This window comes from Solanum lycopersicum, chromosome 10, assembly GCF_036512215.1.
Source record: "Solanum lycopersicum chromosome 10, SLM_r2.1".
Classification (NCBI taxonomy): Eukaryota; Viridiplantae; Streptophyta; class Magnoliopsida; order Solanales; family Solanaceae; genus Solanum; species Solanum lycopersicum.
Genome location: NC_090809.1, coordinates 62090890 through 62116926, shown reverse-complemented (window position 1 = coordinate 62116926; position 26037 = coordinate 62090890). Strand labels below are relative to the sequence as shown.

The following is a 26037-nucleotide window of genomic DNA, read 5'->3' as shown; positions in this document are numbered from 1 at the left end:
AACTAGGACAAGACCCTGATAACCATCCAAAATCCCACCATGAGATTTGACCCAAGAAAATTTTTTTCAAAAATAAAATTTGACGGGGTCGCGCAAGCTTGCGGGTAGGGATGGCATAAAAATGATTGGTAAATCAAACTCTTTTCAAAATATGAAAATTATAAAAAAAAAAAAAAAAGAGGAAGATGAGATGAACGTGTGAACATAATAGGAAAGATAAGACTAGAAATGAAGATATGCACAACCAAATATTGGAGGCTTGACTGAGATGGTTCAGACATGTGAAGAGAATATGTACCGATCTCCTACTGAAAAGATATGAGATGTTCACAATGGATGATTTTAGGAGAGGTAGAGATAGACAGAAGAAGTATTGGCATATGTTCAACTAACCAAGGACATAATAGAATTAAGTTTATGAAAAACATAAATCAAAAGATAAAAATGGTAGGCAGTTTGTACTGTCTCGTTTGTTTCATACTATAGTATTACTCTTGTAGCTTCTTGTTTCTTCAATATTCGTTAGTATTTTTTTTTACATCAATTATAGTATTATCTTGTAATCATAATTATTGTTGTTGTTTTTTCACAATATTACCATGTCTTGTAATTTAGTATTTTTCCTCAATTTCTTCGCTTGTGTTTTTTTCTTAAGCCCTATCAAAAACAACATCTAACTTTTACTACCCAAGGTAGGGAGTGTGAGAATTGAGTACACACCATTCTCTTTATATCCCATTTATCAAATTTCAGGAACCTCCCTCCAGGTTTCGCTCTATAACACTCACATTTCCTGTGGTTTATGATATTACGTCTACCTCCCTTATTTCCATTTTCTTGTAATCATTCTTTAAACCTATTTAAAATAAATATAAATTAATTTAGATTTGATCATTTTTTATGAAAGTTTAGATCTTTTTTTTAACGATTTATCTCTATTCATTGGATCATGTTTCTTATTCACTTGTGTAAAATTTTTTAACTAAAACAAAAGCTGATTGTTCTTATCGCATTTCTCTCTTGGGGAGTTTTTATCTTCTATTTGAAGAAATTGTTATCAGATTATGATGAATTATTGTGGGGGGAATCTATATGAATTGGTAAAGATGAATGGAGATCAAGAGTTAAATATTTAGTGAAAATGATGGGTCCGCTTGAATGAAGACTTTAATCTTTATTGGATTAAAAAAATACGTATTTGTGTTGATTTATTTTTTAAATAATTATTAAATGAGTTATTTTTTATATAATATTTATTAATATGAAGAAATTAATCCAAAGAAGGGTGAAATTGTCAAATCTAAATTAATTTATATTTATTTTAAATAAGTTTAATGGAAATAAAGAAGGTAAACATAATATTCTAAATCACATAAGAAATGAATGTTATAGAGCGAAATTTAGAGGGGTTTCTGAAATTTGATAAATAGGATATAAATGGTAAATAAATTAAAATGGAGGAAATATAAAATATAAATAACTTGTAGAAATATATTTGAATATGTAGGTATTTCCACTTATCAGTTGGGAGCCGAATTAACCGAAAACATTAATACGAATTTCCTTTTTTAAAAAAAAAAAAAAAAAAGAGAAAATTCTAGAAAGAAGTTCCATTTCTAGAACTACCTTCTCTTCGCCGACACAAAATCGCAATTCTCAGAAAATCGAATCACAAAAGTTAACAACAATGGCGTCGGCAGGCAAATCGCTGATTCAAACTGTAAAACGCTACTTGAAGAAGCCATGGGAGATCACAGGACCTCAATCGAGTCCAGAATATGTATCCGCCGTACCAAAAGCTACAGAGTACAGAGTTACCTGCCCTGCTACAGCACAAGCTCAAGCTATAATCCCCACCTCAAATCCCGATACGGTATACGATATCAAGTACTTCTCTCGTGACCAGCGGCGTAATCGTCCTCCTATAAGGCGCACTGTTCTTAAAAAAGATGATGTTGAGAAGATGATGAAGGAGAAGACATTTAGTATTGATGGTTTTCCGAAACCCTACTTGACTGCTAAAGTTGAGGAAGATTATAATGCTATTGGTGGTGGATACCAGAAATGAAGGTACCTATATTAGATATCGCTTATTTAATTTTTCCTCTAGCTCCGTCTCAATTTAAATGTCTTATTTGATCCATTATTTTAGTAGGCGTTTGATCATATTTGATCATGTTTTATCGTAAAATTTGAATATCCATGTGTCATGATAGTAAGTTTTTCAGTTCCGGCATCCTATTTGGCAAATTCAAGACACATGTTTTTCAGTTCCGGCATCCTATTTGGCAAATTCAAGACACATGTTAGGGAACTTTATACATATTTTTAATTTAAGACCGTAAAATTCAAAAGTTCGTATGATCATATTTTATCGTAAAATTTGAATATCCATGTGTCATGATGGTAAGTTTTTCCGTTCCGGCATCCTATTTGGCAAATTCAAGACACATGTTAGGGAACTTTATACATATTTTTAATTTAAGACTGTAAAATTAAAGAGTTTCGTTTATTTCTTGAACTCCGTATTAGGGTAAATTAAGACATTTAAATTGGAGCGGAGGTGGTAGCAGTTTTAGTGCATTTATCTATTTGTTCTGTTAGGTGTGTTTTCTTTGGGAAAAATATTCTTCATGGAAAATATTTTGGCGAGAGATCAGTGTTTGGCTTGATATATATAGAAGTGGGTGATATATCATATATGGTAATTCCTACAAATTGTGGAATAAAAGGTATATATGAGGATGAAGTTTTGGTGATAATTTTGATATTGAGGGTGGATAGCAATTGTAAAACTGGTTTGATTGAAGCAAGTAATATGAAATATATAGATATTGGGATATAGATATATAGGAAAATGACATGACATCTGCCCATATGTGGTAGAAGCTCAGGGGAGTAACTAAATACTGGAAAAGTTCCGGGAAAAAATAAATAAAATTCTAGCCATGCTAAATGCACAATGGAATGATTCGGTGTTGGTTTTATATCTGTGTATTCACTCCATGAAGTTAGAATTTCTTGTTTGAGTGATTAGACAATACAAGTCCTTGACGGGTAATGCATGGTTTGCTTTGAATAAGAGCGGAGACAGATACATGATGTTGATTGATATTCTGATTGGAGGAAAAAAAAAAGCTAGCCTATTTGTCATATCCTCCTCCGTTGAAGGATGAAGCAGGAGTTTGCCAAATTAAGGAATCTGTTTCGTATTTGATCTTTAAACTGCAAATGAAATATCAAACAAAGAATTTGGTGAACTGTTGTAGAGAAAGTCTGCCATATAAGATTGTACAAACATTACTCTGAAGAGTAAAAATCTAAAAATGTTAGAGGAAACAAATGCAATTCTAGTGAAAAAGGGATGCTTTTGGAACAACAAAGATAGCAGAATATATCCCAATTTTTCTATGTATTACATTTCCTTCAAGAGTTGCCTTTTATTTTTATTAAGTTTGTAATATCATTAAAAGGCACATTCAAGAAAATACAAATAGAACATAGTACAAAAGACGGTGATTTTATTTTGCGAGCTCCATAAACAAAAATAAAAGACTATGCTATAACTAGGAAACTGACAAAATCCAAAAACTTCTCTGGGCTATTTACAAGATGTGTTGGAGTTGAGATTCATCAAAACATCTATGGTTCCTCTCGTTCCAAAGATGCCAAAAGATAGTAGCGGCACCCTAGATAGATTGTACTTCATGGTTTACTCTTTCACGTTATGATTTTGATCTACAGTAGGATGATGCGTACTTGCAGAATCTGTAACTAGTTGCCACTATTTAGCAGTCAAGATAATGAGTCATAACACAGTTTTTTGTTGTTTGTTCGCTTACATATGTTCAATCTGGGATAGAACTGTGAGAGAACTTTGGGGTAAATTCCATGAAGAAAGAAGACTAATACTAGAATCTAGAATTTCCTATATCTAAAACGGTATTCGGTATACAAGATAAAGTCAGTGTAGATATTTCATTCACAGTGAAAATTAACTTCACATTAGAGGAGTTAAGACTTTGTTGTAACATCTAGAATTGATGGCTTCCTATTCTCCACTAAATGAGATGATGTTTTTAGAAGTATCAAGCAATCCAGCTACATACAATATTTTAACTTGACCAGAAACATCTTGCTTAAAATTTTCACGGATGACGAACCTACTGTGATCACGTTTAGTTACTTTAAATTCAAAGACATAGTTAGAGGTAGATGGTTTCACAAAAATTAAAAGGAAGAACCCTTGCTTTTGAGTTAGAAGGCTAACCAAGCTTCTTATTGCCTCAAAGTTGGAACTTGAGTATTTTTCACAGATTGGGACGAAGGAAGTACCAGATTACGGAGAAAATTAGTAGTATAAATCAGATCTCTTAATTAAACAGGATGAAGAGTTCGTACAGAAAAATTACTGATCAAAGGATTTCTAGGAAGTTACTATCGCTGAGGAAAGGTCATGAAGGTGAAAATTTATTGGTTTATGGTTGCCAAAAAAAGCGCTGCATGGACCATTCCTGAAGGATGAGGTAGCTAATATTTCTAAGCCATATGAAGGGATTAAGGTTACTCAATGTTTCACCGCGGCCTTTTTTCAGGAATGTTGGCGAATTATCATGGGATATATACGTAATGCTCTAAAGTAATTTTCTTTTTTTATATGTTCAAGACTTCCAAAAACAATGCATCTTCTTTATTGCTTTGACACCAAAAATATGTGATATAGAAGAAATGAGGGATTTCAAGCTATTATACTTGATCGAGACAAGCATATACTTTATTGGTAAGTTGAGACCAACATATGGATAATCATTAGAAAACTGCTAACTACAGATCACTTATGTTTGTTTCGATTGTCAACAAATGCCTGGAAAGAAATGGGACCAGGCAAGGTTTGAATACCTTGTAAACCGGTGGTTGGAAAAGCTTTTACCATGTAAGCATTTCCTATATCTTTTGGAAGTTACACATGGGATGTGGCATCACCACATACAAGTTCTCAATTCTAACTAATGGTAATGATTCTTACCTTCTCCGAGGGGATTGAGGTAAGCAGATCGTTTGTCACCCTTACTGTGATGGAGGGACCTCAGCAAGATGCTGGGGATCTACTTTGAGGAGGAGATGGGATAATAATATAAGAGTTTGGACATAAATGGCGCTCAAGAGAACATGTCACACATTTTTTATGCTGAATTTCTGATGACACATTGATTTTTTGAGATGTAGCGGAGATGTGACTGAAGTTTCTCAGACTCATTGTGTTGTTCTTTTTCTGGCTGCTTTTTGTATTGCATATAACCAAAAAGTTCCGGAACACAGTCAATGAAGTTCTTAGCATACAATGACCAGCAAATATTCTTGCTTCCAGAGATGAAAATAGGAGGGGGACTATGAGAAGGCTAGGGAGAACAAAAATACTCTCATTTGTAGAGTTTGAAAAAGTTATTAAAGAACAAACGGATAGGCAGAAACATGATCACATTACAAATGCCCCTAACTAGTAAAGCTGTAGTATCTAAGGGAAGCGAAGATTCGTGAAGGATAACCTCCCGAAGGAGCAATGTGGGAAACTGATTGCCTTTGTAAGAGAAAAATCATTAGTTGAGTGGCCACGTGAGATATTATCTCTTTAACTTGTGAACCTTCTTTGGTGGGCATTCCTTTAGGTTTTAGAAATCATTTCTAAGAAAGGTAATTTTGAATTCGTGGATAGGAACACGTCGATTCAGGGAAGCTTGATCTGGTCAATTATTTAGCAATTGTCTGCATTGCGACATAGCCTGCAATATTTTCTTTACATGAGATTATTTCGTATAATTCTTAACTAATGGAATTCAATCCCTTTTTACCAGGCTCTCTAGTCATGGCTAACTCGTCCTGCTGCAATAACGTGCCTGGTGTGTGTGTGTTCTCTGGTGTAAATTGGTCAGAGTCAGTTGTTGCTTGATGATGTACCATTTGGAATTTTCAGGAATTGGTAGTGCCATAGCATTATGATATTTGTAACATTTCCTTGATAATGTTAAGTGTAATAGTTATTTATAAAATATACTTCCTCTTCTGTTTTAATTGATAGTTATTTATAAAATATACTTCCTCTTCTGTTTTAATTGTGAATCAATTCTAAAAAGAATATCTCGTTTTATATTTAGCTAGTTTTTCAATCTTATCAGATTTAAAAGTTTCGAATTCCAATTGTGTCTTGTCACAGTCCAATTTTTTTTCTCCAATAAATGTGTGCTGTCTTTATATTCGTTTGGCGGTCACGCATGCTCCAACTAAACGCAATTTGAAAATGATCTCAATTCATAATCATATATTTTGACGTGTCTTACCATGTTTTATATCGCAGGTCCTGTTTTTTTTTTATTTAATTATGAATTATATATATTTAAAATAAAAAAATGTACACTTATAGAACATCTCGTAAAAAAACAACTCCAAAGAAATTCAGCTAGCGTTTGGCCATATTCTTGGCAAATATTATTTGAGTGAAAATTTGGATGAAATTTCACCATGTGTTTGGCCATAAAATTTGGAAAATATATTTCACCTTTTTAGAAAAATATGATTTATACACACAAGTTTTAAAAACTATTAAAACTAACTAAAAGTTTGTATTACAAGTCAATTGAATGTTAGTTACAACAATAACAAATAATGTCCATGACACTGAAGCAATGTGGTAATTTGGAGTGAGTGCAACAAGAATTATTCCATACATCGTGAAGTAGATAATGTACATGACTTTGTTACCTAAAGCCAATTTTTAATAATTTTCATCAACAATCATATCATTATTTAATATTCACTAAATATTTCATCACTATTTTGGTGTTCACGTAAAAAATGATGTAATACAACGCAAGCAAATACTAGAGAGGGTGTTTTTGTAAAAGATAAAAGATTGGGGTAAAATTTTAATTTTTAAAATATCCCAAATAATGATATTTGGCTCAAATACTAGAAAAAACTAGTATTTGGAAATTTGGGATATTTGCCAAAAATATTTGTCAAATAATGACAAATTGTATGGACAATTATTATTTGTCAATTTTTTTTCAAATATTATTTGAAAAATTTATGGCCAAACGGGCCCTTAGAATTGGGAATTTAGTTTCCGACTCAATTTAAATTACGTATGTGCTTCAAAGAGTTTATTAAAGCATTGTAGATTTAATTTTTAATTAATAAAATACAAATGTATTTGAAATTTTAAATTTAAACTTTTTGATTTCCTTGATTATATATAGATATATGTCTTCACATTCACAAAGTCCCATCACTTTATTAGTAGGCACAATTTTCCCTATTTGGGGCCAGGAATTATTCTTTTTTTTTTTTCTCTCTCTATTGATAAAGGGAGAAATAGATGTTTGAACTACAAGTAACTAACTTCAGAAGAAAAAAGAGGAAAATATATACACGGTATCCACTAATAAATATTATTGAATTCTGTGGGAAAAGTCAAAGACATGTTTTTTTAATAGTGGGTGATACAGAATAGTCGAAAAATCTTGATTAGAAATTTATAAAGTTTATAATATATTTTTTTTAAAAAAAATTTTTAATTAAAATATTTTAAAATCAAAAGGATCAAAATATTTTTAAAAAATAAAATGTCATTTTATTTTAATTCTAAGTAAATTTTCTAGTCAAAAAGATTTTTTTTTATATTATTGAGCTAAAGAATTATTAGTATTGTTTTATCATGGGTCGGTGGAAATTGCGGCTGTGGACAGTGGGTGGGACTGCAGAAAGATTTAGAAATGGAAATCTCCACTGATTTTGTAAACACTTTTTACCCTATCCATCAACAAATTCCAATCTATTGGAGAAGCTACAAGGGATAATGATTTTATAATAATATAAATATTATTTTATTTTGCTATGAGGAGAAGTATTAATTAGTTTAGAGGTACTAATCTAGGTTGTGGTGCGGTGAAAATAATGCTTTATTCTTAATTAGGAATTTTAAGTTTGAGTTCAATTTTTTAGTATGAAAAAATTTAATTTAAGATAAAACTTCAATTGAATTTAAATTTTTTATAACCAAAGCTGATTTAAAATGAAAAAAAAAAGTGAATACTACTATTTGTTATGGCCAAAATATATTCGACGGATTCTTTAAACATACTTTATTGCGTCTCATTTTATGAATTACGTTAAAAGAAAAAAATGAACATTTTTTAAATTTGTGGTCTATATTTAGTATTTCTGTGATTCTAATATTATTAAGGGTAAAATAGAATTTTTAAAGTTAAATTGAAATGTGTTATTCTTTTTGGAACGGATTAATAATAAAAATATGTCATATAAATTGAAGACGGGAATATATTATATAAAAGAAGTGTTGAAAATCTCTCAAAAATTGATCAAAACTATTAGTTTTATCTTCGAATTATTGATAATCGTAAAAATACCTTAAATAATACGAAAAGGTATAAAAATATCATTCAATCGGAAAAAAATATGGAGTGAAGGGTTATATATAAACTTACTCTTTTGAGTAAAGGGAAGATCGCATCTTGTTTACGTTTGTGGACTTTATCTTTGTGAAATTTTTAATTTCTTTTCATTGATCGATACACTTTTTTTATTTTTGATTTTTCAGCAAGCAATGATATATTTTTATATTTAAAAATGTATTTAAATTAATTATAACAAAAAAATGAGATAACTCCCGAGTAGAAGTTAGAACACAAACTAGAATATAGATAAAAGGGAACTCGGAATCCATCTCGCAAAATACCTATTTCATTTGTCTTAATTCATATGATTAATCTTTCAAGTTAAATTAATTTAAAATTTTAAAACTAGAATTTGTATATTTCTTATATCAATATAACGAAAAAAGAAAATTTAAAATATTGATCAAAGTTTATGTAATTTAAATTTCAAAGAATAAAAAATCGTCACATAATTAAACTAAAAAAAGTATTATAACTTATTAACTCAGTGTGTATAAAAGATGGGAGCGCAAAACGGGACATTTTTACTTAACAACTTTATCATCGATATTATTTTCTTTTATAACATCTACAATTCTTTTCTAATATCTAAACCTATAAACATGTATTATTTTCACTCGGATAATCTAACAAGCTATTGATATCTATTTTATTGTAAAAATAACCATCATTAATCATGACGACAAATTTATGAATATCGTTTTCACAAAAGGTTTTTTTTATATTTCCCTGAACAATGTAATTAAAATTAGCCTTTGTTAATCTCAAAAATACTTTTTAGATTAATTAATATTAATTTATTAATTAAATAATAATTTTATAAAATAATAATATTTTATAATTTCGATAACATTTATTTAGAGAGGTTTTAGTGTATTATTTAAATGAGTATACGAAAAATCACGTGTCACTCTATACACCATTGCTTCTTGCTTTTAGAGTGTGTGTGTATATATATATATATATATATTTGTTGTGTTGTAGTGAAGCATCTTCCTCTCTCAAGTTGAACATTCTCCTTACTTATTTCTATAAAAAGTGAATTTTCTCTTTTGAAACCTTCACAAACCCTTTGTTCATTCCAAAAAGGAAGGATTGAACTTACTATGTAAGTGATCTCTCTCATACTTATATTTTATTTATACTCTTTTCATCTCATTATATATGTCTTTTTTTTCATAAATACCTGAATCATAATATTTATCATTTTATAAAATTTATGAACAAATAACAATATTTTGTCTATTATTCCTTTGATAGATTAGTTAATTAGTTTTGAAAATATGTTTGTCATTTATTATGAAACAGATATAAAAAAACATTAAATAAGAATAAAAGAATAAAACTATATCATTTTTAATGCAAATACAAAATAAAAAGGTGACAAAAAATGAGAGGGAGGGAGTATATGCTAGCTAGGCCACATTAGTTTATAACATTGGTTTAGCTGCCTTCAAATATGTGTTTCTTCATGGAGTATATAGAAAAGTAGATTACCCTCCCTCGCCCCACACCGCCTTATTGTCATCCCTGAATGTAAAAGGTAGTAAGGTTCGATATATTCCCCTTCCAACTTATGTATTTCTTTTTATTGGAAGTGAAATGGAAACCCCTCATCACTCCTGTTCGAATGATTTGTGGTTAAATTTTTTAAATAAACCTCTCTTCAAGTATTATATACTTTTGTTATTTTCATTACCTAATTAATTTAATTTTTCACTTTTTAATTAGGTATTATGATTAGTAGAGAAGTAGATCCAAGTGATAATAATGTTATTATGATTCCAAAAAAATCATCATTATCATCATCGTCATCATGGACAAGATTTAAAGATCCAAGGATTGTTCGTGTGTCACGAGCATTTGGGGGAAAAGATCGTCATAGCAAAGTTCTTACAGTGAAAGGGCTGAGGGATCGGAGAGTTAGGCTCTCCGTTCCCACAGCCCTTCAAGTGTATGATCTTCAAGACAAATTAGGGCTAGATCAACCAAGCAAAGTTGTGGATTGGTTGCTTAATGAAGCTAAGCATGACATCGACGAATTACCTCCACTTCAAATAAGGGATCAGACCGGGTTGCCTCTGACCGGTCTGAGGAAGGAAGAGGAGGAGACGATGGTGGTGTCTGATGAGGATAGAGTGAAACTAGATGTGCGAAATCTTGACCTAAAGGGCAATAGCAATAGCAATAACAATAAAAATAGCTTCAGCTTTGGCCTTTATAAGGATAATCACTCCTCTCAATCAGGTATTTTTATATATTGATGTTGTATTACAAATAGTCAGACCTCTCTTTAACAATATTTATCATAATACTACTATAATCAAGGTCATCTTAACAAATTTGGGAGTCTAAAGCCAAATTTCATAAATAGGTTTTAATTTATTTTTTAAAAAAAGTTATGGTATATAAATTGAATAGCTATAAGCCTATAACATACTTAATGTAACCTATAAGTATCGATAAGGGAGAATGCATGCAGACCTTATGAAGTAAGTATGCAAACAAAGAAATTTTCAATGGAGTAATATAAAGTTAAAATAATAAAACTTAACTCGAAACATTAAAAAGTTTATATAATGATATTGATGTAGTTGGGCTGGAGTTGATAAGTTGATATAATAATAATATTAATATAGTATTGATTTGTTGCGGTGCTTGAAATTTAAAAAAATCAACAAAAAATTTTAAAAAAATTGATCTTTTTGTATATAAACAACAATATATTTTAAATAATGAAAAATGTTTAATGATTTGATTGACTTAACAATATTCAATACAATAATGAGAGAATGAAAATAGAAAATTAAGGAAGTAAAAAGGTAAATGCTAGAATAATAATATAGGTTTATGATAACTGTCCATATTTAAATAAGTCAACAAATAAGTGTCGTGTAAGAAAAAATGTTACTCCCTCTATTTAAAAAAAAATGATTTAGTTTTTTATTAGTCTGTTTAAAAAAAGAATGACTTTTTTTGGCACCTGACATATTTAAGGCAACAAAATTAAAGGACATTTTGGTATATTTGACATAATTTTAATTTAGAACCACTTTAAAAAAATCTTTTTTTTTCTTAAATTATGTTTCAAATCAAATTAGGTCATTCTTTTTTAAACAGAGAGAGTATTAATTAAAAAGTTTATATAATGATATTGATATAGTTACGTTGGATTTGATAAGTTGATATAATAATATTAAAATTATATTAATTAGTTGTAGTGCTTGAATTTTAAAGAACACACCCAAAAAAAATTGATCTTTTAATTTATATAAACACACAACAATATATTTTACGATTTGACAGACTTTAAAATATTCAATAACGAGAGATAAAAATATAAAAAGGAATTAAAATGGTAAATGCTAGAATAATAATGTGGGCTTATGATAATCGTCAAGATATAAATAAGTCAACAAAGTAAGTGTCGTGTAAGAAAAGACGCTAGTATTAATTAGCTAAAAACTATTCCATTTCTCAATTATTACAACAACATCCACATTAAATAATCTGAAATTCCCAAACAATTGTTTTAGTGACCTTATGATTGAGACAATCTTTAACTATAACCATGTTATTTAATATTATATATGTTCAAACAAAATGATATCATTGTTATTTTCTTAAAATGGGATTCTTCATATGAAATAATGTTTGATCACTAATAAAGCCTTTTTTTTTCTCATAATGACTCTAGTTCATACAGATAGTCACCATGGAGTAGCAGTACCACATGAACACGAAGAAATTCAAAATTTCAATGTTATGGCTGCTTTGCCTTCAACAATTTACAATATGCCATTAAGTTCACAATATTTTTTTCATCCACATATATAATTAAACCTAAAATATTTGATCCAAAGAAGTATATGCTACATTTGTTTCCTATATTATGAAATTTATAGTCTAAATAATTGTTGGAAATTAAACTTACAAAGTTGGTGATCATTTGTTAAGGTTGATAAGTTAATGATAATTATATTATTGGGTGGTAATTAATATATATACTATATATATAGTGACAGGATCTTTTGGCAATTGGCATCCTTTTCTTATTTGCATATTTTATTTATTTTTTTGTTCTTGTTTGGTTCTTACAAAGATATAATCAGAGCATGTCATATGCGGATTAATAAGGGTAGTGGTGAAGTGGTAGATTAAGAGTTTGTGTCCTTATGGTACATATTCGTCTTTATTAATTTCTCTGTACGAATATAAATTAGTCTGATTTTAACGTAAATATAAAATATTGTATGGGTGAGAAAGAAAAAGGTTATAATTTGACAAAAAAACATTTTATGTTTGAAGAATGACCATATTCCAAGAAGTGTGACGTAGACAATTTACTCTAATGCGAGTATTAATAATTATTTCTATTTACATATAGGTATATATTTAAGTCCCACTGAAACAATATCATTAGCGATATTTTTTCAATTTAGTAAAAAGTATTTACACCGTTAGATAATTTATTATGTTGTTTTAGGTTAATTTCTTGATAACCATTAATAGATAATCTGATAAAAATGATAAATACTCTACTATATATATAGCAAGTTAAAATTCAATGATAGTGACAGTAACAAAATCCCTAAAAAAAATTAATTTTTTTTATGTATAAGCTCAACAAAAGGTTCATTATAATTAGTTGGAGACGAAACGAGCTGCAAATAAAAACCTAGGCTGAGCACTTAGTACATATGGCCCATAAACTACATCAATTTTTGTGTAAAGATACAAAAAATTCAATAATTTAGGTGCTAATTTTGTTCCATTTAAAAAAAATCAAATAATAATCTTATATTTTATAGAACTTGTGGATATATTGCTTCTTTGTTCGATACTGATTTAGATTTTAAATAATTAGGGTTATGTATCAATAATAATATTTCTACTAGATACATTGTATACAAATAAGTTGTAATGTAATGTATTGAATACATAACTATATAAAACATACTCTGTTGGTGTAATATATAACAAATACGAGAAATTACAGTCGAAAATAAAATGACAAAACAAATAAATAAATCTTTAGGCACAAAATGAATAAACAAATCTTTAGGTTGGACGTAGATATATCTCGCTCTCTTTAAGGAGATTCAAGTCTATTGTGGCATATATAATCTATACTGATCCAACAATATCATTCTTGGCTTATCCCCTCCATGATATAACAATCTCGTACAACTCAAGCAACTCTGAATTTAGTTGATGAGTCCAAAGCTCCACATAAGAACATCTTCCTTCAACATATAAATATTCTTTTTTCTATAGTGAATATAGTTGAATACTTGAAATATTTTCTTTGTCTCAACTCTCTCTTTCACTGTACTAACCTCACTACATACTACAATATTTTCCACACTTCTCATCTTTTTTGACATATTTTTCCATCTCTTGTTATTTTTAATTCAAAGGAAGACATCACTATTTATAGGTTAGAAATTCTTCCTTACGATGAATAAGAAGATACTAGTTAGTAAACGTTACATAAGTTATAAGCTATAATGATGAGTGGAATTAGCAGTAGATCTGGATCATGACAATAATGGTACTTACAAGAGCTACACCACAATAATGACTATTCTTGTTAACTTATACCCACTAACATATGCATTTTTAATTTTAATATTAAATGCATAAACATTAACAGGTTCATACTGATTTAGGTTTGAAATAATTAGAGTTACGTATCAACAATAACATTTGTATCAGATACAATAATTGTATACAAACAGAGTGGTAATATGTCTGATAGATAATGATTAGGAATTTTTAACCAAATTAAGTCATTATATAAAACAATTTACCAAAGTAATATATTTTTCTAAAATTTTACAAAACTAGTATAAACGTATTTCATGGTAACGTTTTAGGATATATTTTATTTTTTAAAAACTAACAGCATTAGGTTGATATACGCTACTGTAAGTAACGTTTTACTTTTAAAACGTTATTTTCAATAACGTTTTACTCCTAAAACGTGACTGTGAGTAACGTTTTAGGAGTAAAACGTTACTGTGAGTAACGTATATCAATCTGACGCCATCAACTTTTAAAAAATAAAATATATCCTAAAACGTTACTGTGGAATACGTTTATACTAGTTTTGTAAAATTTTAGAAAAACATATTATTTTGGTGAATGACTTTATATAATAGCTTAGTTTAGTTAAAACCTCCATTATGTATCTCCATATTAAAAGACAGAAGGAAAAAAAATCGTAATTAGTCAAAATATGGTAAGTGGAGTGATGCATTCGGATGTAAGAGAGAGAAGAAGAAGAAAAATGATTTTTATAATTAATTCAAATGGTAGGTGGAGTGATATATTCAGATGTAAGAAAAAAGAGATTTTTGTAATTAATTAGAATGAAAAAGATTTTTTTTTAAAGTTTAGAAATTATACTTTGCAGTGTAATTAACTACTCCTTTTGTTCCTACTTATTCGTTAATTTTTGACTTGACATACATATTAAGAAAATAATAATTTACGAAAATCGTCAAAATGAGGTGTATGCTCGCTTCGGGGCTCGTTTGACCCTCCAAATGGGCCGGACAAGCCCTGATGGCCAACCTTATGCATAGACAAGGTCTTGACGGACGTCCACGAAAATATTTGGCATTTTTTACGTCGGAATCCGGATCACCCAAAAAATGGTGTGCTATAGCACACGAAAATCGTCGAAATAAGGCGTATGCTCGCTTCGGGGCTCGTTTGACCCTCCAAATGGGCCGGACAAACCGTGATAGCCAACCGTATGCATAGACAAGGTCTTGACAGACGTCCACGAAAATATTTGACATTTTTGACGTCGGAATCCGGATTACCCAAAAAAAGGTGTGCTATAGCACACGAAAATCGTCGAAATGAGGCGTATGCTCGCTTCAGAGCTCGTTTGACCCTCCAAATGGGCCGGAAGAGCCGTGATGGCCAACCGTATGCATAGACAAGGTCTTGACGGACGTCCATGAAAAAAATTTGGCATTTTTGACGTCGGAATCCGGATCACCCAAAAAATGGTGTGCTATAGCACACGAAAATCGTCGAAATGAGGCGTATGCTCGCTTCGGGGCTCGTTTGACCCTCCAAATAGGCCGGAAAAGCCGTGATGGCCAACCGTATGCATAGACAAGGTCTTGACGGACGTCCGCGAACAAATTTGGCATTTTTGACGTCGGAATCCGGATCACCCAAAAAATGGTGTGCTATAGCACACGAAAATCGTCGAAATGAGGCGTATGCTCGCTTCGGGGCTCGTTTGACCCTCCAAATGGGTAGGACAACCCGTGATGGCCAACCGTATGCATAGTCTTGACGGACGTCCACGAAAAATTTTTGGTATTTTTGACGTCGGAATCCGGATCACCCAAAAAATGGTGTGCTATAGCACACGAAAATTGTCGAAATGAGGCGTATGCTCGCTTCAGGGCTCCTTTGACCCTCCAAATAGACCGGACAAACCGTGATGGCCAACCGTATGCATAGACAAGGTCTTGATTGACTTCCACGAAAAAATTTGGCATTTTTGATGTCGGAATCCGGATCACCCAAAAAATGGTGTGCTATAGCACACGAAAATCGTCGAAATGAGGCGTATGCTCGCTTCGGGGCTCGTTTGACCCTCCAAATGGGCCGGACAAGCCCTGATGGCCAACCGTATGTATAGACAAGGTCTTGACGGACGTCCACAAAAAAATTTGGCATTTTCGACGTCGGAATCCAGATCACCCAAAAATGGTTTGCGCACACGAAAATTGTCGAAATGAGGCGTATGCTCGCTTCGGGGCTCGTTTGACCCTCCAAGTGGGCCGGACGAACCGTGATGGCCAACCGTATGCATAGACAAGGTCTTGACGGACGTCCACGAAAAAATTTGGCATTTTTGACGTCGGAATCCGGATCACCCAAAAAATGGTGTGCTATAGCACACGAAAATCGTCGAAATGAGGCGTATGCTCGCTTCGGAGCTTGTTTGACCCTCTAAATGGGCCGAAAAAGCCGTGATGGCCAACCGTATGCATAGACAAGGTCTTGACGGACGTCCATGAAAAAAATTTGGCATTTTTGACGTCGGAATCCGGATCACCGAAAAAATGGTGTGCTATGGCCCACGAAAATCGGTTAAATGAGGCGTATGCTCGCTCCGGGGCTCGTTTGACCCTCCAAATGGGCCGGACAAGCCGTGATGGCCAACCGTATGCATTGACAAGGTCTTGACGGACGTCCGCAAACAAATTTGGCATTTTTGACGTCGGAATCCGGATCACCCAAAAAATGGTGTGCGATAGCACACGAAAATCGTCGAAATAAGGCGTATGCTCGCTTCGGGGCTCGTTTAACCCTCCAAATGGGCCGGACAAACCGTGATGGCCAACCGTATGCATAGTCTTGACGGACGTCCACGAAAATTTTTTGGCAATTTTGACGTTGAAATCCGGATCACCCAAAAAATGGTGTGCTATAGCACACGAAAATCGTCGAAATGAGGCGTATGCTCGCTTCAGGGCTCGTTTGACCCTCTAAATGGGCCGGACAAACCGTGATGGTCAACCGTATGCATAGAAAAGGTCTTGACGGACTTCCACGAAAAAATTTGGCATTTGTTATGTCGGAATCCGGATCACCCAAAAAATGGTGTTTCTATAGCACACGAAAATCGTCGAAATGAGGCGTATGCTCGCTTCGGGGCTCGTTTGACCCTCCAAATGGGCCGGAAAAGCCCTGATGGCCAACCGTATGCATAGACAAGGTCTTGATGGACGCCCACGAAAATATTTGACATTTTTGACGTCGGAATCTAGATCACCCAAAAAATGGTGTGCTATAGCACACGAAAATCATCGAAATGAGGCGTATGCTCGCTTCGAGGCTCGTCTGACCCTCCAAATCAGCCGGACAAACCGTGATGGCCCACCGTAAGCATAGACAAGTTCTTGACGGACGTCCACAAAAAAATTTAGATTTTTGACGTCGGAATCCGGATCACCCAAAAAATGGTGTGCTATAGCACACGAAAATCGTCGAGATGAGGCGTATGCTCGCTTCGGGGCTCGTTTAACCCTCCAAATTGCCGGACAAGCCGTGATGGCCAACCGTATGCATAGACAAGGTCTTGACGGACGTCCACGAAAAAATTTGGATTTTTGACGTCGAAATCCGGATCACCCAAAAAATGGTGTGCTATGGAACACGAAAATTTTCGAGATGATGCGTATGCTCGCTTCGGGGCTCGTTTGACCCTCCAAATTGGCCGGACAAGCCGTGATGGACAACCGTATGCATAGACAAGGTCTTGACGGACGTCCACGAAAAAATTTGGCATTTTTGACGTCGGAATCCAGATCACACAAAAAAAGGTGTGCTATAGCACACGAAAATCATCGAAATGAGGCGTATGCTCGCTTCGGGGCTCATTTGACCCTCCAAATGGGCCGGAAAAACCGTGATGGCCAACCGTATGCATAGACAAGGTCTTGACGGACGTCCACGAAAAAATTTGGCATTTTTGACGTCGGAATTCGGATCACCAAAAAATGGTGTGCTGCACACGAAAATCATCGAAATGAGGCGTGCGCTCGCATCGGGGCTAGTTTGACCCTCCAAATGGGCCGGACAAGCCCTGATGGCCAACCGTATGCATAGAAAAGGTCTTGACGGATGTCCACGAAAATTTTTGGCATTTTTGACTTCGAAATCCGGATCACCCAAAAATTAGTGTGCTATAGCACACGAAAATCGTCGAAATGAGGTGTATGCTCGCTTCAGGGCTCGTTTGACCCTCCAATTGGGCCGGACAAGCCGTGATGGCCAACCGTACGCATAGACAAGGTCTTGATGGACGTCCACAAAAATTTTTTGCTATTTTGACTCAGAAATCCGGATCACCCAAAAAATGGTGTACATAGCAAACGAAAATCGTCGAAATGAGGTGTATGCTCGCTTCGGGGCTCGTTTGACCCTCCAAATTGGCCGGACAAGCCGTGATGGACAACCGTATGCATAGACAAGGTCTTGACGGACGCCCACGAAAAAATTTGGCATTTTTGACGTCGGAATCCGGATCACCCAAAAAATGGTGTGCTATAGCACACAAAAATCGTCGAAATGAGGCGTATGCTTGCTTCGGGACTCGTTTGGCCCTCCAAATGGGCCGTACAAACCGTGATGGACAACTATATGCATAGACAAGGTCTTGACGGATGTCCACAAAAGAATTTTTCATTTTCGACGTCGAAATCCGGATCACCCAAAAAATGGTGTGATATGGCACACGAAAATCGTCGAAATGAGGCGTAAGCTCGCTTCGGGGCTCGTTTGACCCTCCAAATGGGCCGGACAAACCGTGATGGCCAACCGTATGCATAGACAAGGTCTTGACGGACGTCCACGAAAAAATTTGGCATTTTTGACGTCGGAACCGGATCACCCAAAAAATGGTGTGTTATAGCACACGAAAATCGTCGAAATGAGGCGTATGCTCGCTTCGGGGCTCGTTTGACCCTCCAAATGGGTCGGACAAGCCGTGATGGCCAACCGTATGCATAGACAAGGTCTTGACGGACGTCCACGAAAAAATTTGGCATTTTTGACGTCGGAATCTGGATCACCCAAAAAATGGTGTGCTATAGCACACGAAAATCGTTGAAATGAGGCGTACGCTCGCTTCGGGGCTCGTATGACCCTCCAAATGGGCCGGACAAGCCGTGATGGAAACCCGTATGCATAGACAAGGTCTTGACGGACGTCCACAAAAAAATTTGGCATTTTGGACGTCGGAATCCGGATCACCCAAAAAATGGTGTTCTATAGCACACGAAAATCGTCGAAATGAGGCGTGTGCTCGCTTCGGGGCTTGTTTGACCCTCCAAATGGGCCGAAAAAACTGTAATGGCCAACCGTATGCATAAACAAGGTCTTGACGGACGTCCACAAAAAAATTTGGCATTTTTGACGTCGGAATCCGGATCACCCAAAAAATGGTGTGCTATAGCACACGAAAATCGTCGAAATGAGGCGTACGCTCGCTTCGGGGCTCGTATGACCCTACAAATAGGCCGGACAAGCCGTGATGGCAACCCGTATGCATAGACAAGGTCTTGACGGACATCCACGAAAAATTTTTGCATTTTTGACGTTGGAATCCGGATCACCCAAAAAATGGTGTGCTATAGCACACGAAAATCGTCGAAATGAGGCGTATGCTCGCTTCGGGGCTCGTTTGACCCTCCAAATGGGTCGGACAAGCCGTGATGGCCAACCGTATGCATAGACAAGGTCTTGACGGACGTCCACGAAAAAATTTGGCATTTTTGACGTCGGAATCTGGATCACCCAAAAAATGGTGTGCTATAGCACACGAAAATCGTTGAAATGAGGCGTACGCTCGCTTTGGGGCTCGTATGACCCTCCAAATGGGCCGGACAAGCCGTGATGGAAACCCGTATGCATAGACAAGGTCTTGACGGACGTCCACAAAAAAATTTGGCATTTTGGACGTCGGAATCCGGATCACCCAAAAAATGGTGTTCTATAGCACACGAAAATCGTCGAAATGAGGCGTGTGCTCGCTTCGGGGCTTGTTTGACCCTCCAAATGGGCCGAAAAAACTGTAATGGCCAACTGTATGCATAAACAAGGTCTTGACGGACGTCCACAAAAAAATTTGGCATTTTTGACGTCGGAATCCGGATCACCCAAAAAATGGTGTGCTATAGCACACGAAAATCGTCGAAATGAGGCGTACGCTCGCTTCGGAGCTCGTATGACCCTACAAATAGGCCGGACAAGCCGTGATGGCAACCCGTATGCATAGACAAGGTCTTGACGGACATCCACGAAAATTTTTTACATTTTTGACGTTGGAATCCGGATCACCCAAAAAATGGTGTGCTATAGCACACGAAAATCGTCGAAATGAGGCGTATGCTCGCTTCGGGGCTCGTTTGACCCTCTAAATGGGCCGGACAAACTGTGATGGCCAATCGTATGCATAGAAAAGGTCTTGACGGACGTCCACAAAAAAATTTGGCATTTTTGACGTCGGAATCCGGATCACCCAAAAAATGGTATGCTATTGCACACGAAAATCGTCGAAATGAGGCGTATGCTCGCTTCGCGGATCGTTTGACCCTCCAAATGGGCCGAACAAGCTGTGATGGCCAACTGTATGCATAGACAAGGTCTTGACGGACGTCCACGAAAAAATTTGGCATTTTTGACGTCGGAATCTGGATCACCCAAAAAATGGTGTGCTATAGCACGTGAAAATCGTCGAAATGAGGCGTATGCTCGCTTCGAGGCTCGTTTGACCCTCCAAATGGGCCGGACAAGCCGTGATGGCCAACCGTATGCATAGACAAGGTCTTGACAGACGTCCACGAAAAAATTTGGCATTTTTGACGTCGGAATCCGGATCACCCAAAAAATGGTGTGATATGGCACACGAAAATCGTCGAAATGAGGCGTAAGCTCGCTTCGGGGCTCGTTTGACCCTCCAAATGGGCCGGACAAACCGTGATGGCCAACCGTATGCATAGACAAGGTCTTGACGGACGTCCACGAAAAAATTTGGCATTTTTGACGTCGGAATCGGATCACCCAAAAAATGGTGTGTTATAGCACACGAAAATCGTCGAAATGAGGCGTATGCTCGCTTCGGGGCTCGTTTGACCCTCCAAATGGGTCGGACAAGCCGTGATGGCCAACCGTATGCATAGACAAGGTCTTGACGGACGTCCACGAAAAAATTTGGCATTTTTGACGTCGGAATCTGGATCACCCAAAAAATGGTGTGCTATAGCACACGAAAATCGTCGAAATGAGGCGTACGCTCGCTTCGGGGCTCGTATGACCCTCCAAATGGGCCGGACAAGCCGTGATGGAAACCCGTATGCATAGACAAGGTCTTGACGGACTTCCACAAAAAAATTTGGCATTTTGGACGTCGGAATCCGGATCACCCAAAAAATGGTGTTCTATAGCACACGAAAATCGTCGAAATGAGGCGTATGCTCGCTTCGGGGCTCGTTTGACCCTCCAAATGGGCCGAAAAAACTGTGATGGCCAACCGTATGCATAAACAAGGTCTTGACGGACGTCCACAAAAAAATTTGGCATTTTTGACGTCGGAATCCGGATCACCCAAAAAATGGTGTGCTATAGCACACGAAAATCGTCGAAATGAGGCGTACGCTCGCTTCGGGGCTCGTATGACCCTCCAAATAGGCCGGACAAGCCGTGATGGCAACCCGTATGCATAGACAAGGTCTTGACGGACATCCACGAAAATTTTTTGCATTTTTGACGTTGGAATCCGGATCACCCAAAAAATGGTGTGCTATAGCACACGAAAATCGTCGAAATGAGGCGTATGCTCGCTTCGGGGCTCGTTTGACCCTCTAAATGGGCCGGACAAACCGTGATGGCCAATCGTATGCATAGAAAAGGTCTTGACGGACGTCCACGAAAAAATTTGGCATTTTTGACGTCGGAATCCGGATCACCCAAAAAATGGTGTGCTATTGCACACGAAAATCGTCGAAATGAGGCGTATGCTCGCTTCGCGGATCGTTTGACCCTCCAAATGGGCCGAACAAGCTGTGATGGCCAACTGTATGCATAGACAAGGTCTTGACGGACGTCCACGAAAAAATTTGGCATTTTTGACGTCGGAATCTGGATCACCCAAAAAATGGTGTGCTATAGCACGTGAAAATCGTCGAAATGAGGCGTATGCTCGCTTCGAGGCTCGTTTGACCCTCCAAATGGGCCGGACAAGCCGTGATGGCCAACCGTATGCATAGACAAGGTCTTGACAGACGTCCACGAAAAAATTTGGCATTTTTGACGTCGGAATCCGGATCACCCAAAAAATGGTGTGATATGGCACACGAAAATCGTCGAAATGAGGCGTATGCTCGCTTCGGGGCTCGTTTGACCCTCCAAATGGGCCGGACAAACCGTGATGGCCAACCGTATGCATAGACAAGGTCTTGATGGACGTCCACGAAAAAATTTGGCATTTTTGACGTTGGAATACGGATCACCCAAAAAATGGTGTGCTTTAGCACACGAAAATCGTAGAAATGAGGCGTATGCTCGCTTCGGGGTTCGTTTGACCCTCCAAATGGGTTGGACAAGCCGTGATGGCCAACCGTATGCATAGACAAGGTCTTGACGGACGTCCATGAAAAAAATTTGGCATTTTTGACGTCGGAATCCGGATCACCCAAAAAATGGTGTGCTACACGAAAATCGTCGAAATTAGGCGTATGCTCGCTTCGGGGCTCGTTTGACCCTCCAAATGGGCCGGACAAGCCGTGATGACCAATCGTATGCATAGACAAGGTCTTGACGGACGTCCACGAAAAAATTTGGCATTTTTGACGTCGAAATCCGGATCACCCAAAAAATGGTGTTCTATAGCACACGAAAATCGTCGAAATGAGGCGTATGCTCGCTTCGGGGCTCGTTTGACCCTTCAAATGGGCCGGACAAACCATGATGGCCAACCGTATGCATAGACAAGGTCTTGACGGACGTCCACGAAAAAATTTGACATTTTTGACGTCGGAATCCGGATCACCCAAAAAATGGTGTGCTATAGATTGGGGGCTTTAATTAATTTGGAGTCCAAATTTTTGCCAGACTATGAGAATAACTCCAAACATGATTTAGCATTCAAACTTTTATTTTTTATATATATATTTTAAAGAGCTTCATTTTAAGCCAGTTCATTATTTAATTTTAACTTTTGTCCCTATCTAAATGTAACATGTTTCATAAATGTAAGTTAAAGTTATGCTACTTTTTTCTTTTTCTAAAAAAAATTATTTATTTAATCACACATCCATGAAATAAAATGAATATCTAATATTTAACCATAATACATATATATTTGTAAGGAATAAATTTTAAATTTTAAATTTTCTTTAGCATAAAATCTGGTCAAACAAAAATCTAATTTTGATAATATCAAAATAAATATTCTTTTTGAATTTTTACGATCAAACGCCACTAAATTATCATTTAAGTTTGAATATTTTTTATTTATAAAATTTTTGATATTTAACTCCATCATAACCCAACCAACTATGTAGATTGTAAGGCTTCAATTAATTTGGAGTCCAAAATTTTGCCAGACTATGAGAATAACACCAAACATGAGTAGCAGTAATACAAAGTCCAAGAAAAATTCAAATTTTTATTTTGATTTGAAAGAAGTAGATTTTAAGTCAATTGACAATTTAATTTAACTTATAAACATAACATATTTCATAAATGTAAGACTTATGTTATGTCTTTCTTTTTTTAATATTTTATTAGGTCAAACATCCATAATATAAAATAAAAATTTAACATTTTACATATACACAGAAACCAGCCTTAAATCTTAAATTTGAAGCAACAAACTGTCATAGCATTTATTGCTCCACACCCAAAAAAAATCAAGAAAATTACATTAAATTTCACTACCCAATCATCAAATTCCACACCTATAAAAAGAAAAAAAGTTAACATTATTTTTTCACCATTCAAACTTCAAATACTTCCCCCCCACCCCCTTTATTTTATTTTTTTAAAGAATAAATAATGAATCTCTCTTCTCTCTTTAAAAGCAAAAAAAAATCCTCTTTTTCTCCATTTTTATGTCCATTGCCACATTGTGGAATCCCCAAAACTCTCTCTCTTAGAGTTGAAAATAATGACAACATTTTTAACTCTCAAAGATTATACAACAATGTTGATGATGATATGGTCGATAAAATGGTTGAAGGCCTCAAAATAGAGAAAGATAGGTTTTTTTTCGAGGCAGGTGAAAAAACTAGTTCAATTATGAAAGTGTCATCATCAATATTGGCAAAGAGTAATAATGAGCTCGAGATTCTACCAATTGATGAATCGTGTGTTATAACACCTATCGATTCGATGGATATTCCTTGTGGGGAAGGAGCTATTTCAATTCGCGATCAAGTTTCATCATCAACATTGTCAAATAATACTAATAATAGTGGCAAACAGGTCGAGTATCTACCATTTAATGACTCGTGTATTATAAAGCTATCGAGTTCGATGGATCCTTATGGGAGTTTCAAGAAATCAATGGTAAAAATGGTTGAAGCAAATCTAGGGATTAAAGATTGGAATGAGTTTCTTGAAGAGATGTTGGCTTGGTATTTGGAGGTTAATGAGAAAAATAATCATAAGTATATTATAGGTGCATTTTGTGATTTGTGGATAAGCTATTCATTTACTTCTTCAACAACAAATATTCCAAATTCATTTTTATTTAGTTCTAGTGAACCTAAGTCTGTGATTTCACCAACATCAACATCTTTTGTAATTTCATAAGTGAGGAGTTTAGATAGGATAGGAATATAATTTATGCAGATTTTATTTTTATATTTTATGAGATTAAAAAAGTGATAGATTTCGCTCGAAAGAAAATATTTGAAGCAAACGCTCATAGTGATTTATCTTATATGTTTTAAAAGAAAAAAATATAGAGAAATAAAATGCATAATTTATATTTTAGATATGTTATAGTATTATTTTTTTAAGATTGTTTTATATTTCTTTTCTTTGGTTGAAAATTTTGATTAATATACTCTCTTTTTTTTAAAAGTAATATTTGTTGAGTTGACAAAATAAAAATTAGTTATGAAGTTTATCGCTATCATATATGTCTAACTTTTACTAACTTAAAGTAGAAATCGTTGTTACTTAAGTTTTATTTATTTATTTATTTAAAACTTTTACAATGCTTAATTTATTTATTTATTTATTTGGTATAGCAGTAACATATTGAATGTTATTAATTTACGGATCTAGCAAGCCTTCTTTATTTGCTTAAGAAGGTAAATTTCTATAATAATAATTAAATTTTCGAGATAATTATTTTCCTTTATGAAAGTAAGTAAATCCAGCAAAAAAATGATTTAAAAACACCTGTTATTAATGCTCAACAAATCCAAATATTTTAGGGGCAATTAATCATAAATACTTTTATTTAATGACAAAAAAACCTATACATATATGGTCCAGTCAATGACAAAAAACATATACATATAGGTCCCAGATGTTGCAGAAATTGCAGTTTACACATACAATAATTAGAGATGTGTGTCTATAGATTTTTATTTCAAAATTAGAAATAATAAGTGATTTTTCTAAAAAAAATATGAATTTATTATTTATTAAGTTTTGTTATATATTATATTTAACTTATTTGAAGAAAAAAAAACATGTTTTTATGCGGTTTTAAAATTTTTAGGTAAAGACAATTCCTTTTTAGTGAACAATTTAAAAATTATTTTAAAGCAAAATGAAAATCAGATAAAAAAGTATTAGACCACGATCTAAGTTTATAAGTTATTACAAATGTTAAATGACTATATCAGGAAATATTTGTTCAGTTGTTTGAAAGGGTTATATTTACATAACTTTTTAAAAATAAGAAGAAAATCTAAATAGTAATCTAAAAGGGGGACATAGGTGTAAAACAACAAAATTTGACTCACAAGTCTAATTAAGTTATTGTTTGACAGTAGATTTTGAATTA

The 26037-nt window shown here is 34.6% G+C and overlaps 1 protein-coding gene and 1 long non-coding RNA gene across 2 annotated transcripts; both read left to right on the top strand.

The window, feature by feature from the left end:
• The first annotated feature begins 1505 nt into the window (after positions 1-1505).
• Positions 1506-6069, top strand: LOC138337006 (uncharacterized). Its single transcript, XM_069290162.1, has 2 exons — positions 1506-2070; positions 5853-6069. Exon 1 carries the CDS (start codon positions 1688-1690, stop codon positions 2066-2068), a length of 381 nt encoding a protein of 126 aa, XP_069146263.1. The 5' UTR covers positions 1506-1687; the 3' UTR covers positions 2069-2070; positions 5853-6069.
• A 3377-nt stretch (positions 6070-9446) lies between these two features.
• LOC101243977 (uncharacterized) lies at positions 9447-12509 on the top strand. The gene is made up of 3 exons (XR_011212070.1): positions 9447-9579; positions 10203-10718; positions 12169-12509. It is a non-coding gene; the product is annotated as an uncharacterized lncRNA (long non-coding RNA).
• The last annotated feature ends 13528 nt before the right edge of the window (positions 12510-26037 follow it).